Source organism: Dendrobates tinctorius, unplaced genomic scaffold (genome assembly GCF_039654945.1).
Source record: "Dendrobates tinctorius isolate UK_male_01 unplaced genomic scaffold, ASM3965494v1 ptg000028l, whole genome shotgun sequence".
NCBI lineage: Eukaryota > Metazoa > Chordata > Amphibia > Anura > Dendrobatidae > Dendrobates > Dendrobates tinctorius.
Genome location: NW_027361696.1, coordinates 70,152,122 through 70,166,566, shown reverse-complemented (window position 1 = coordinate 70,166,566; position 14,445 = coordinate 70,152,122). Strand labels below are relative to the sequence as shown.

Genomic DNA, 14,445 nt, shown 5'->3' with positions numbered 1-14,445 from the left:
GACAGGGTTGAGAGCTGGCAGCACTTTCCGAGGGCGTATGAAATGCTGCCCTGATTCCCTCTATGTGTGGTAAGAAAAGAACTTTTGAGCATCTCTAATTAACAATTACAGTAATTAGAATGGCTGCATTTGGTGAGGAGTTAATTATATTGGAGGAGGCTGTGCCATTCCCTTGTAAATAAACGGCTGTAAAAAAAAAAAAAAAAAAGCCGATCTGTTCCGTTTTGTTATCACCGATTATAATCGAATTATTTTTATTTATTTTAGTCATTAGGGGCTAGTTTTAATTAATAGAGCCGAAGACCTGAGAATGTAATAAAATGAACACCCGAATGACATTATCATGTCATACTATCACATTTTTCGGGGCACATATCCAAGAAAAAAAAGGGCTCGTTCACATCAGTAGAATAGGAGACCTTTGTCTTCCAATTTCTCGTTCATGAACATTTTTCCAAAACCCTCCATTGGGGAAAAAAAAATAAATAAGTGAATAAAGAAATAAAAACTAATTCACCCTCCCCCGGTCCATTGTTGAGCCTCTTCCTCTGTTCCTCTGCAGCACTGATGTCACTTCGAGAGTGCTGCTGCCAAATAGCAAGTTCAGTGGCTGTGCCCAACTTGACTGCATGAGTCGCTATTCTCACTGATTGGCTGCAGCACTGTTGACAATACCGGGCACAGGGAACAGCGGCTGAGACTCAGCGCTGGACCCAGATTAGGTGAGTCAAGCACTGCAGCCAGGAGACAGGCGTTTTCTACAAAAACCCTTTAAGGCTTGAGGAACCAAGGTCATCTCTCCATGGGCTGTATGACATCCTTAGGCAAGGTCTCTTTGCTTACCCTGGTCTTTCCATTCCTTGAGATGTAATATCCATAAGGAAATATGAGGAACCAACATGGGCTTCAGCCCTTCTCGATGTGCCCCATTGTAAATATGTACTCTATAGTAAAGCTATTTTTGTTGGTTTGGAAGACATCTTGGGTCCGAAATCATCTCCTGACACTTGATTTTTTTTCTGTCAAATCATATTTTGGTATGTAGTTTCCAGCATGAAGGCTTTTGTCTTAGAAGAAGCAAACCAGGTCTACAAAAGTACGGAAAGACGTGGTTGTGCGCACCAATTCCTTGAGATGTCTTCATTGGTCAAAAAAAATTTCCCCAAATTTTCCTTTAACGCATCCTTTGTCCATTGGCTCTTCTTCTTTCTTAATTTACCAGGCTGTTCCAAAGAAGTCACCTACCTGTGGCTACTGATTGACCATCTCTCGATAGATGGAGCAGTGGTTGGTTCTTCGCTGTTGGTTGCGTAGTCACTTAAGTCCAGCTGTAATTCCACTCCAAGAAGGCCTTCCATTCTTGGGTGGCATTATAGTAAATTCCACTTACGGTACTTTTTGGGTCTGGGATGTCCCTTAAATTTGCCCAAAAATTAGGAAAGCCTCGACAAAGTTGGCAACTTTGGAGTTGTTTATGTGTCTTAGTATGTTTTGTTATTGGGGCACGTTTTTCAATATCTTGCCAACTTTGAAGAATAGTTATGGCACGACATGTTTATCAGATTCGGGTATCCTCTCAGGGGTGGAAAATACATTTTAGAAATGCTGAGATAATCCACCTAAATTATAGACTGAGACGGGCAGTCAATGACCAACTAGCGGATGAGACGTGGAACGTGACTTTTACCCCGCGTAACTACTCCTTTTCTCTCCTTTTTCCACATTAAACAAAAATTTCAGTAAATAAGAGTTTTCGCCCCTGGTCGGCTGACAGCAGATTGGGCAAATTTTAAAAAACTTTTTAAATGTAAAAGTAAGAGCAAGAAAAAAAAGTGGTGGCCCACCAAGGTGATATGTTTGGACCTGATGGTAAGATGCTCGACTGGCTTGGTTATGGTTTTGGATAGGCAGAACTTTAGGTTGTTTTTTTATTTAAGTTTTTAAAACTTATGAACTTGATCCAAGAGATTCCTTTCTTTTTACAGAATAATCTTTCTTGCACCCCAGAGCTTGAATCTTGAATCATTAATAGCTCGAAGAAACCTTGGTGCCCCAAGTCCGATCTCCAGTAGTTAAAACGACTTATGACCATGCGTTTTGGGCACGCACCAGACGTTATGTGAAGACACTTGCGTAATTTCTGTATCTTTTTTTTTCTGTTTATTCTGCGGATAAACAGACAGGACATCCCAAAACTATCATTAGATCCGTGAAAAAGGAAATCAGTAGTTCTCAACTGTGGCTTGCCCAGTATGAGACTAAAGAACATTTCCTCTATAAAAATAAAACTAGAAATGTCCTATCTAAAATCGTTTTACAGGAACCAGCAGGCTCAGGATGAGCAGTAAGCAATTTATCGGGTCCCCTTCGGATAGTATGAGCCCTTACTACAGTTGCAGAGGTAGATCTGTCGAGTCCATGATGCCATATATAAACAATATAAAGCTTCCCTTAAGTACTGGTTTGTTCTTGGCGGATTTATTGCCACTCCCAGCACACTGCATATAATACTCATCGCCTTTTTATGTTGTGTTACTGCAGTATAGAGTAGCAATAATATATTTATGAGGCATATAACTGAATGTATAAAAGGGACATGAGCCATTCCTATTATTATCCATGCACTTGTTGTGACATCAGGCAGGAAACGGGTGACACCATAGAAAAATTGACTGCAATTGGCCATGAGTTAAAGCGCCTCGCCTCTATTTTCACACAAAACCTGTCGAAAAAAACACTGTCCTCATCCTCCAAACAAGCTATTGAGCACATGTGTTGAATATGTCCAGGAACTGCATCAACTATGCTCTATTACTTGTCATTTCAAAAGGGGCTGTTCTCTACATCAACATTCTGCCAGCACTATAGGTGCTGGAGCTTCCTTTTAATTGGTTCCCTGCCCCTACTATTGTCCAATACCTTGCCTGCCTAATCTGAATGCCCGCCTATATGCAGATTGATGGGGAAGAAGGACCTCAGGAAAAGTTCTGCCCTTACTTCCAGTAATCCGCCTTGATGTCTCTGCTTCTATAGACACTTGGTAACAGGTAGCAAGCAGTGAGTTCCACAAGACATTTTATTATGGAGGGATCATTAAAATGATTTGTAGATACTAGTATATTATCTATTAATGGAGATCAAGTTGTAATAGCGCCATTACTACCCTGGGATAGACCAGTGGTGGGTGGCTCCAACTTGGCTACACTATTTGTTCACAGCTATGGTAGCCAGAAATCCTCCTCCACTTTTACAAATTTAAAGGGATTTTCTCATCCTAGGCTCAGCAATCAGTTCGCCAAGGATCTGACCACCAATATTTTTTTCACCCTCAGAATAGTGCCAGTTTCACACATCTCAGAAACGTGGACCATGATCTGATTTGAAGACCTCAACATGAGCTAATTGCCTTATAGACCTATTCGCAGCAGTTAGCCCAGGTCTGGAGTTGGGTCCGCATTTTCCGGTCCGAGCACAGTCCATGTTTCACGGATTCGTCAAGTTGGCCTTAGACTCTGACGCCAACTCCTTCATAAATGGCCAATAACAAATTTACTGTAGCAAAATGGTAACATCTCTGCTTTCTGATAAATTCATCCTAGAATATATTGATATTATTAACTAGAGATGACAATTTGATTCGTGCTATCCTGGTCCAGCCTCCAGCCAGTCTGCACCGATGGCACTTACTATGACTGGCAACATCATGACACCTTGGGACCTAGGAATAAACCACTGATGGACAGACTGAAGAGCAATAACTCATTATTATGTTTTGAATTTGATAGTGGCCCCCTTACCTCTTAGGCCCCTGTGCGCCTGCACAGGTTGTGTCAATGATATGCTCACCCATGGAGTAATGGATGCTGGGTGCAGAAGGGAAGTCGGCAGTGATTGAAGAGCGGACCCTGTGCCAGTCCAGCGCAGAGCAGATCTCGGCACAAATCAAATTGCTCATCTCTATTATATAACATTTTTAACTTCCTATGACTTATTAAAGGGAACCCAAACCAAGGGCAGCATGATTCAGAGCCCGACTGCATGATTGCAGCCAAGAGTACTTTTGTCTGAAATGTTGTTATGCATCAGAGAAAACACTGGTTGAAAAGCCGGCCATGGACCATAGAGAAAGATGAGACTAGTCCAATGACGACTAGTCATAGGGAGAGACCTGTCAATCAACTGGGGCTGGGCAGGGAGAAACCTTCCAGGGATGTCATCGGACTGGCCAAGTGTCTTCCCATAGATCCCAACCAGCTTCACCCCACTGATCTCCAGTTGATTGACAGGTCTCCCCCTATAACTAAACATCCTTGTACCATTTTTGTCTTCCCTATGAATGACTTTTCAAGCTATGATTTCTCTGAAATCCTGCAGAGTACAACATACCTGGCTGTGATTCATGCACCCTGTGATTTGGGCATGTAAGGAAAACGAGAGCCAGGGGATACAGAAATCCCCCAGCCATCACCAATCTGTGATGGAGCTTACACAGTCACAGCTCTCTGGCGCCCCCCTTACCCTCAGGTCAGTCAGGGAACTGTACCAAGGATAAGTAGTCGCTAAAGAGGCTGCCCTATTACGTAGTAGTTATCGTGGCACTCTGCAGTGAGGGCGGTATATATATCACCAGTCCCAGGCCGGGAATATATATATATAAACCTCCGGTCTGTCACTGCCAGGATCCCCAATAACACCAGGATGGTATGCTGCCATCAGTTCCTCTTTAGCTATAAGTCAGGTCAGAAACCAACCCCAGGTAGCATATAAGTACTAGCTGGACTCACGGACGTGGGAAATCTCGTTTCGAGGTAAAAGAGCAGTCCAAAATTAATTGATATTTTAATTGCCAAAAGGCGCACTTGATAATACAAATACACTTCTCAAAAAAATAAAGGGAACACTAAAATACCACATCCTAGATATCTCTGAATGAATTATTCCAGTTGCAAATTTTATTCATTGGATAGTGGAAAGTGTTCAGAACAATAAAACATAACAATTATCAATGTAAATCAAAATTAATATCCCATGGAGGTCTGGATTTGGAATGATACTCAAAATCAAGGTGGAAAATCAAATTACAGGCTGATCCAACTTCAGTGGAAATGCCTCATGACAAGGAAAAAATGCTTAGTAGTGTGTGTGGCCTCCACATGCCTGTATGACCTCCCTACAATGCCTGGGCACGCTCCTGATGAGGCGGCGGATGGTCCCCTGTGGGATCTCCTCCCAGACCTGGAGATAAGCATCCGCCAACTCCTGGACAGTCTGTGATGCAACGTGATGTTGGTGGATAGAGCCATGGTGTCCCAGATGTGCTCAATCCCATTCAGGTCTGGGGAACGGGCGGGCCAGTCCATAGCTTCAATGCCTTCATCTTGCAGGAACTGCTGACACACTCCAGCCACATGAGGTTTGGCATCATCCTGCATTAGGAGGAACCCAGGGCCAACCGAACCAGCATATGGTCTCACAAGGGGTTTGAGGGTCTCATCTCAGTACCTAATGGCAGTCAGGCTACCTCTGGCGAGCACATGGAGGGCTGTGCGGCCCTCCATAGAAATGCCACCCCACACCATTACTGACCCACTGCCAAACTGGTCGTGCTGAAGGATGTTGCAGGCAGCAGATAACTCTCCACGGCGTCTCCAGACTCTGTCACATTTGTCACATGTACTCAGTGTGAATCTGCTTTCATCTGTGAAGAGCACAGGGTGCCAGTGGCGAATTTGCCAATCCTGGTGTTCTGTGGCAAATGCCAAGCATCCTGCATGGTGTTGGGCTGTGAGCACAACCCCCATCTGTGGACGTCGGGCACTCAGACCATCCTCATGGAGTCGGTTTCTAACCGTTTGTGCAGACACATGCACATTTGTGGCCTGCTGGAGGTAATTTTGCAGGGCTCTGGCAGTGCTCTTCCTGTTCCTCCTTGCACAAAGGCTGAGGTAGCGGTCCTGCTGCTGGATTGTTGCCCTCCTACGGTCCCCTCCACGTCTTCTGGTGTACTGGCCTGTCTCCTGTTAGCGCCTCCAGCCTCTGGACATTACGCTGACAGACACAGCAAACCTTCATGCCACAGCTCACATTGAGTCCGTCTCATGCTACTACGAGTGTGAAAGCACAACCAACATTCAAAAATGACCAAAACATCAGCCAGAAAGCATTGGTACTGAGATGTGGTCTGTGGTCCCCACCTGCAGAACCACTCCTTTATTGAGTGTGTCTTGATAATTGCCAATTATTTTCCATCTGTTGTCTATTCCATTTGCACAACAGCATGTGAAATTGATTGTCAATCAGTGTTACTTCCTAAGTGGACAGTTTTATTTCACAGAAGTTTGATTTACTTGGAGTTATATTCAGTTGTTTAAGTGTTCCTTTTATTTTTTATTTTTTTGAGCAGTGTATGTTCAGAGTAATATACAGATATTATAGCCAGGAGTATAAGGTAGAGTACAGGTATGGGATTGTAGTTAGCTGTATGTGTCACGTAACTGTTCCTTATAACTTGTGGATGAAGGGAAGCTCTCGTATCCATAGGTACTTTCTTAGTTTCTGGTCTGTCTCCACGCATGACGTGACATGCCTTCTGTGTCACAACAATGTCACTGGCTAAAGGTGTGTAGCTAGCTTTTAACCCCTAGCTTGCCCCCTCACTTATTTTCCACCGCCCTTCTGGGTTGGACTGAAATCTCCTCCCTTGACCTCCTTGCTGAAATAATTCCCAATATCTAGGATGGGTCATAATTCCCTAGTGGGAGGTCCAAATGGGACGACTGACATCTCAATGGGTTCATTGGGGCTGAACCGATATGGAGAGTCCAAACTTGGGTAGGCTAAGTGTTTCTGGAGAGCCAGTATTGATAGCTTAGTATCCGGGACAGCTAGAGAAAAATGAGACACGAGTGTGTGCGGAGGGCTCCCAGGGTTCTGGTGGTATATTAGACTTAACCCTGAGATACGTGGTACTTTCATAATTCATCTCTAGGTGTCAGTGCCCAAGTATCTACGCTTTCATGGTACTCTCATAATTCATCTCTATTTGTCGGTGCGCAAGTGTCTACACTTTTCCTTGATAGCTGATTGATGTTGGCCGCCTTGCACAAAACACAGCAGGGGGTCTCAGCTCTGCTCCTCCTCGCCTTAATGAACACGTGGCCTCTAATTTGCTGGCCATATGGCAAAGTCCTGTTGTTTTGGGATTTTGTGTACTTATCCCAAGGTTGGGGTGGGGCCACAATTCCGGGGCAGAAGGAGATCTCTGGATAATATATTGGGCCTGAATTAATAAATCCATAATGGAGTCTCCCTCGTCCCTCACAGGGCAGCATAAATGTAATGACTGGTTCCCTTTAACCAATATTAAAAAGTGTCATGCTGTTGGATGTGGACCCACCATGCCACAGACCGGGGGGGGAGCCTGGAGCGGTGTGACTAAGCAACCACATGGTTCTTCAATAGAGCCCCAGAGGGTGTAGTTAGTCTTGAGCCACTGGTGGTCGCCAGGTACCACTCCAGGACAGACCCCGGAGCCGCAGCAGCTGACCCCCAGGGATCAGGAACACAGGAGTTAACTCGGAGTTCGGATGCTGATGCTAGTTCAGATAGATCTGATACCTGTATTGACAGGATAGGTAGCTGGTTTAGAGACTCGTTCAGACTAGGCAGGTACTGGAACACATGATGCGTGCAGTAATAAGAACCTGACAATGGAATTGTAGGTTGAGAAATACTAAAGACACTACTTTGCTCATAATTTGCTCAGGTGCCTTCCAACAGGTGAAGGTGCCTTAAGTACTAAGTCCCTCCCATCTGTTGACTGGGGACATATCAGGTGCGCTTGCTAAGTGCTCTGCCAGGAGACTTGCGCAGCGTGCGCAGGCCCTAGGAAACATGCCGCACGGTGAGACCTGGAACAGAAGACGCGGCTGGGTGGTCACAGTGGTGAGTATATCGGCGTCCCACTGCAGGGAGGGAAAAGCAGTGTGCAGGGATTCTGGCGTTACAAATGGGTTGTCTACGCTTGGGTGTCAATTCTGCAGTCACTTTATATGACTTCAGACTTGTAAAGCCTCATATGTGCTGTTAGGATTCTCCAGTGCCAGTAGCGGGAGTGGCATGTGATCGCAAGTATGCGATTTGCACAGTTTTGGGCACATTTTGACTAGAAGTGTGTGCCAATGCTAAATTCACTTGTATTGAGTGAGGCCATGCACGTCTAGTTGGCACATGACCTCATGTATGTGAATCGCACTGCAGCTCCTTACACCGGAGAATTCTGACAGCACACACACTGCACACTGTAAGGATTCACAAATCTGCAGTCACACCTTTACTAATAGTTAAAAAAAAAAAAAAACAACACTAGAGTTGGCACATTTCTATTGACTCCACGACTTGTATAAGTACGTCTGGCTTTTCCAACCCCCAGCAATCAGGATAGCGAGACCTTTAAGGCTATGTATCCACGTATGCAGAAAATTCCTGACTAAAAACCGGACTCCTTCCTAGGAAACGCGCGTTTTCCTGCGCGTTTTTTATGCGTTTATTTCCGGAGCATCCCCAGTCTCATAGAATATAGTTAGAAATGCAGATTTTTCCACAAAATTAATGAGCATGCTGCGTTTTTTACCGCGATGCGTTTTTTTCGTGGGAAAGAACCCATCAATATGCACAAAAAGTGCGGAATTAATTAAAATAAATGGGATGCTTCTTGTAAGCTTTTTTTTAAGCGTTTTTGCCGGTAAAAACGCTTAAAAAACGCGAAAAAAAGCTTATATGGGTACACAGCCTAAATATTTCAATATATACAGTACGTGATGTCATCATTGGATAGCGATGTTCCATTTTAGTTAGATAATTCTCTGTGATGATGTCATTTTACGATACATGGGGCAAAAGTTTATATTATCAGACGTTGTATTAATTGGTAGATAATTAGGATGGTGCACAATGTGTGGCGCTCATCCTGTTTATCTGCTTTTACTGCCAATACAAAATTCAAATGTTTTTTGTTTTTACTATAAAACACTAAGGGAGTGTTGTGAAAAGTCTCACATCATCACGTGTATGCAGAGAGAAACTTGGGGTGAGGCAAGGTGGAGCCCTCCCGTCTGCCTGCCGCTCGGATCAGGGTGGGGTTCTAATTGCAGCAATTCCCAGGCTTCAATATCACTCCGGTGATGAAATACGAGCAGCAAAATGAGAAGAGCCTCAAAAGTCACGGTTTTCCCAGACAAGAAAAACTTGGCTGCCTTCCAACTATTTGCAAATTTTAACAAATATCGATGACCCATAAGTCATCAGTATGAGATCAGAGGGGGTCAGACTCCCATCAACACCACTGATCAGCTACTATATTTGCTTCGGGGTTGGCCAGATGTAAACTAATGGAACGGAGCTGCAAAGTGCAACTCAATTAACCCATTTGCACATCCCACGGTACATGTACATCACGGTTGCGCTGCGTGGCCTCTGGAGTTGTGCCTACTCCTTACAAATCAGATACCGGCTATAATACCACGTAAGAGCAGCGATCGGCACTAGCAGCCCCTGTCGCCACCATCTTGGTACTCCGCTGAAAGTCAGCTCTGGGCTGAGCCAAAAAGGAGACCACGATTTATACCATACTATAATACTATTCTAAGTACATATATATACATTAATATACAATATTATTTTTTCTCTCCAAATATATTTTTTATTGTATGCTTCAGTTACTTTTGTACATATTTTTTAAGTATGCAAATTAGCTCTCTTACAGGAAGAAGAATGCTAGCTCATGTCAGCCAATCATGATAGCTTTATTCCTTCTGGAGGAGTGCTAATTTGCATACACCTTTCCCCATGCATGAAAATAACACTCTTTATTGGGAGCCGGGAGCCTTCTTGAGCTTTGTGTTTCTAAGATCTGTGTCTTTTTATTCTAGGTGGTGTGTCCATCTTTAATGATCGGTGACTACTATGAAGACAGTCCTGACTTTTTGACTCAGTCCATATATCTCCAAGTAGTGACTTAATCAGAAATCCTCTTCTTTTTTTGTGATTAAAGATGCTTCAAGCCGGGACACTACGCGTGTTCCTCATACACTTTGGGTCCCAATTTTGATTTCTAGACAAGTGGAACCTTTCTTGTGCCGCGTCTTTACCCCTCTTCCTGCTTGGATATATAGCCACCTCCTGGTGCCTTCTTTTTTTTTTTTCTGGTCTATATATTGAGTAACCTAAAGCTGCCGCCAGGATGATGTGCGAAGTGATGCCCACCATCAACGAGGACAACCGTCGGGGTTCGACCTACAGCTCCGATGATGCAAACTTTGAGCAGCTTATGGTCAACATGTTAAATGAGAGGGAGAGGTTGCTGGAGACTCTGCGGGAGACTCAGGAGAGCCTGGCCACCGCCCAGCTACGGCTCCGAGAACTGGGACATGAGAAGGAATCTCTTCAACGGCAGCTGAACATCGCCCTTCCACAGGTGAGAACTCAAAAAGATTGGATCGGGTCCTTCTTTGAGTCCTAAAATAATTTTTTATTAGATTTTGTTTTTTTTTATTTTATCACCTGAAGTTGAGACATTTGTGCTTGAGTAAGAAAATAAACTGCTAATTTTTGAAATTATTTAGTTTCTACAGCCTCTATGTATCACCGTACATAACTGGCTGCAGAATTAACCGATCAGAGTAACACTTGTCTGTCTTCTCAACTTTCTTCTACGCTGATTTATGACCACATCAAATTTCAAGATAGATGAGGTCATACAGTAAATCATCTAAGAAAGCAAGGGAATGCTGTGAGGCTTTATGTTGAGTTGAATGAGATGGGGTTTGGCGGATGCTGACATAGAATGCGCTGTAATAAATGTATATATAAGATGTATTGGAGAGAGATTAAGCATGGATTCACAAGAGCAGAGGTATTTTACTCTCATTACATATTTATGTGACAAGTGTGCTATGTAAAGTGATGGATAGAGAGAAGATAGCGAGTGGCAGATTGCCTGGCCGATGAGAGTGCAGTTTATGTATTGATCCTCATCAGTGATTTTGGATGTAGAATGTTTTTTCATAGAAATGTGATACTGTAGCGTCTGTAGTAAAGGGACTTTTATTAGTCCTAGATCCTTGCCGACTGCTTCTTTCCATTTATGAAGGGCTTACACCTTTTATTATTTTCCATTTTCGATGGAGCTTTTTGTAATAAAGACCTACAGCACTGTTCATCCTGATTTTCTGGGATGCTAGAAGTACGGCAAGGACTGATTTTTGGTAGACTTTAAAAGAAAATCTGAGCAAGTTCTGGCTTCTCAGACTTCTAACAGATTATTAAATCCCAATTCCTATTACATTGTAAAACACCATTCAACAATTCAAAGAAGAGGCTTCAGGAGGATCTTAGGAGCTTACAATCAGGTGACACCAAATGTGGAAATGTTTGCTTCATATAACGTTCCAGCCATTCTTCATACTAAATGCCTGAAAAAAATGTTTTTTTTTTAGACCATAAGTAAAACGTGGCTCTTAGGAATTAACCGGATTGTCTGGGGTAATGCAATCCAGAAGACTGAGACAGCTTGAGAGAAGTTTTTTGGATGCTCTAAAAAAATCTGTTTTTTTAGATAATTAACAGAAAGGAACACTTTGTAGGACGGTGCAACACTGTGGAAATATTTATAGGGCAGAATGAGATGTTTAAATTGTATTCTAGTTTGGATGGACAACCAGTGCAATGACTGGCACAGGGTCGAAACATCAGTGTAGCTGTTGGACAGGATAAGTCTGGCTGCTGCATTAATTTTTCTAATTTTCTGTTGTCTCTGAGCTAGTTAGTGGAGACTAGCTGCTTTTATGGCTCCCATACACAGCACATGGACACATTAGGGATTCCTGCTCTCTTGACTCTGGTCAGAAGCCACATTAAGGACACTATACAGCAATACTTAGCTGTGCAGCTGTGAATTGTAAATTACATAGTAACGTAGTTAGCAATGGCGAAAAAAGACATTTGTCCATCCAGTTCAGCCTATATTCCGTCCGAATAAATCCCCAGATAAATAACTAATATAAATAATAATTAATACTAATAATTATTTAGCCTCATCCACTGCTCCCTATCTTCTCTCCATAGAATTTATTATGCAGCTGTAATCGGATTCCTCAGTGACCTGGTAGACTTTCCTAACTTGACCAAGATGGGATTTTAGCAGTTTTTTAGGATGAATGAGGAATTCAGGAATTTGGATGAAAGGGAAGAAAGAGGATATTTTTCTTCCAGTTAGAGGTTTACAGACCCCTTAATTCGTGTTTCCAACATTAGAGATGATGGATCAAAATTAAGCTTATACCACAGTGATACAAATGGGAAAAACGAGCAAGAAATGAATAAAAAGTGGATATAATTGACAACATGGATTTTCTTCCTCTCTATCTCGGACTAGAGTTGGGGGGCATACAAACACCAGGGAAGAAATATAGGAAAAATGGTAGAAGCAAAATCCCCTGGGGAGCCTTCTTCTTTCTTCTAGGTGATTTACAGCATGTGCTCCATATGGCACTATTATTCAAGGAGAAGTATAGCGGTATTTTTTAAGACACTACATTGTGCTTTTTTATTATTACAGTATATAATTTTCCAATTTTTTAGCATGGATCTCCTTATCTGGAGATCTTTAGCAGACCCATATAATATGTTTGGGCCTTCAGTGGACCCTGACCATGATTTTCATCTCCTTATTGCATGCCGGTATAAATTATTGCAGCTGTGTAATATTGTTCTGCCGTTCCTTGAGACCAGTGACGGCTTATACTGTGGTTCCCTTTAAGTGGCAATATTTAGTATCAGCAGCCTGCAGAGAGACCTGAGTGTCACGTTTTTCTCCATAATAGAGTAATAATCAATGTAAAGAACGTGTTTCCACCAGTCGGATCAGTCTGATATCCAGGACTGGAGCCCGGGTACACGGTGGACTAAAAATAGTGCTGTAGGCACAGTCTCCATTGTGTCCTCCCTAGACCTGAATATGGAGTACGTGGGAAGATTAGGTTAGCAGTCTTGTGTGCTCGGAATGGTAATGACTCTGCTTACAGTTTGGCGTGCCGGCCAGGGAGATTGAATTGCCTTATCCTGGATCCAGTTATTTAAATGGTGAATGAAGCGCTGAGCGTGAAAAAAGCCGATGTTTTTTTTTTCTTTTTACAGCTTTTATAGCAGTTCCTTAGTACAGTATTTTAATTTCCTTCACAGCCATTCGTCCCTACGTCATTCCCCGTGTGCAAAAATATGCGGGAAGTTTAGCTAACAACCTGCCACTTTTATTCTTGTATTGGGTTATCTCCCTCCCAACTCGGGCCTAAACATCTATGAACTTTTGTGATGTACGTTATGGCTTTTGTTTTTTACCTAAAAAGTGAGGTAGACCCACCCATAAAGAGTAACCGTCGTCTTAATTTTTATTTCATATGTCAATAGTACAGATGAAAATAAACAACTTTGTAATATATCTTATCAAAGAAATCTGCTTATTTCACTCATAATTCAGGATGAAATCTGTATTTGGTGAAGCCAGAACTCACAATATTGAGATAGGAAATGACAGTTGGTGCATATACTATTCTATGGAGTGATGAGGGAGGATCTAGAGACACAGACATCCTTCAGTTCTCCTGAATTGACAGTTACAGTTTAAATCTATGTAAAAAAATAAATACAAAGTTAGTGTACACGCGTGGTCAAAATTGTTGGTACCCTCGTTTAATGACAGAAAAACCCACAATAGTCACAGAATTAACTTGAATCTGGCAAAAGTAATAATGAATCAAAAATCTATGAAAATGAACAAATGAAAGCCAGACATTGCTTTTCAACCATGCTTCCACAGAATTTAAAAAAAACAACAAAAAAAAAAAACTCATGAAATAGGCCTGGACAGAAATGCTGGTACCCCTGAAAATAATGTGACAAAAGGAATAAATCGCGGTGTTTCCACTAATTAGCATCACAGGTGTCTACAATCTTGGAATCAGTGAGTGGGCCTGTATAGAGGGCTACAGATACTCACTGTGCTGTTTGGTGACATGATGTGCATCACACTCAACATGGACCAAAGGAAGCGAAGGAAAGAGTTGTCTCAGGAGAGTAGAAAGAAAATTATAGACAAACGTAACAGGTAAAAATTATAAGACCATCTCCAAGCAGCTTGATGTTCCTGTGACTACAGTTGCATATATTATTCAGAAATTTAAGCTCAATGGGACTGTAGTCATCCTCCCTGGACGTGGCCGCAGGAGGAAAATTGATGACAAATCAAAGAGACGGATAATACGAATGGTAACAAAAGAGCCCTGAAAAACTTCTAAACAGATTAAAGGGGAACTTCAAGCTCAAGGAACATCAGTGTCAGATCGCGCCATCTGTCGCTGTATGAGCCAAAGTGGACTTCATGGGAGATGA

The 14,445-nt window shown here is 42.5% G+C and overlaps 1 protein-coding gene across 7 annotated transcripts in view; it reads left to right on the top strand.

The window, feature by feature from the left end:
- The window catches only part of PPFIA3 (PTPRF interacting protein alpha 3), a 136,385-nt gene that overhangs the window by 10,004 nt on the left and 111,936 nt on the right, over positions 1-14,445 (top strand). For all 7 annotated transcript variants that reach the window (XM_073570947.1, XM_073570952.1, XM_073570951.1 and 4 more), the window contains exon 2: positions 9,930-10,474. In XM_073570947.1, the coding sequence (XP_073427048.1) occupies positions 10,241-10,474 (234 nt within the window). In that variant the 5' untranslated portion in view covers positions 9,930-10,240. The remainder of the gene's footprint in view (positions 1-9,929; positions 10,475-14,445) is intronic.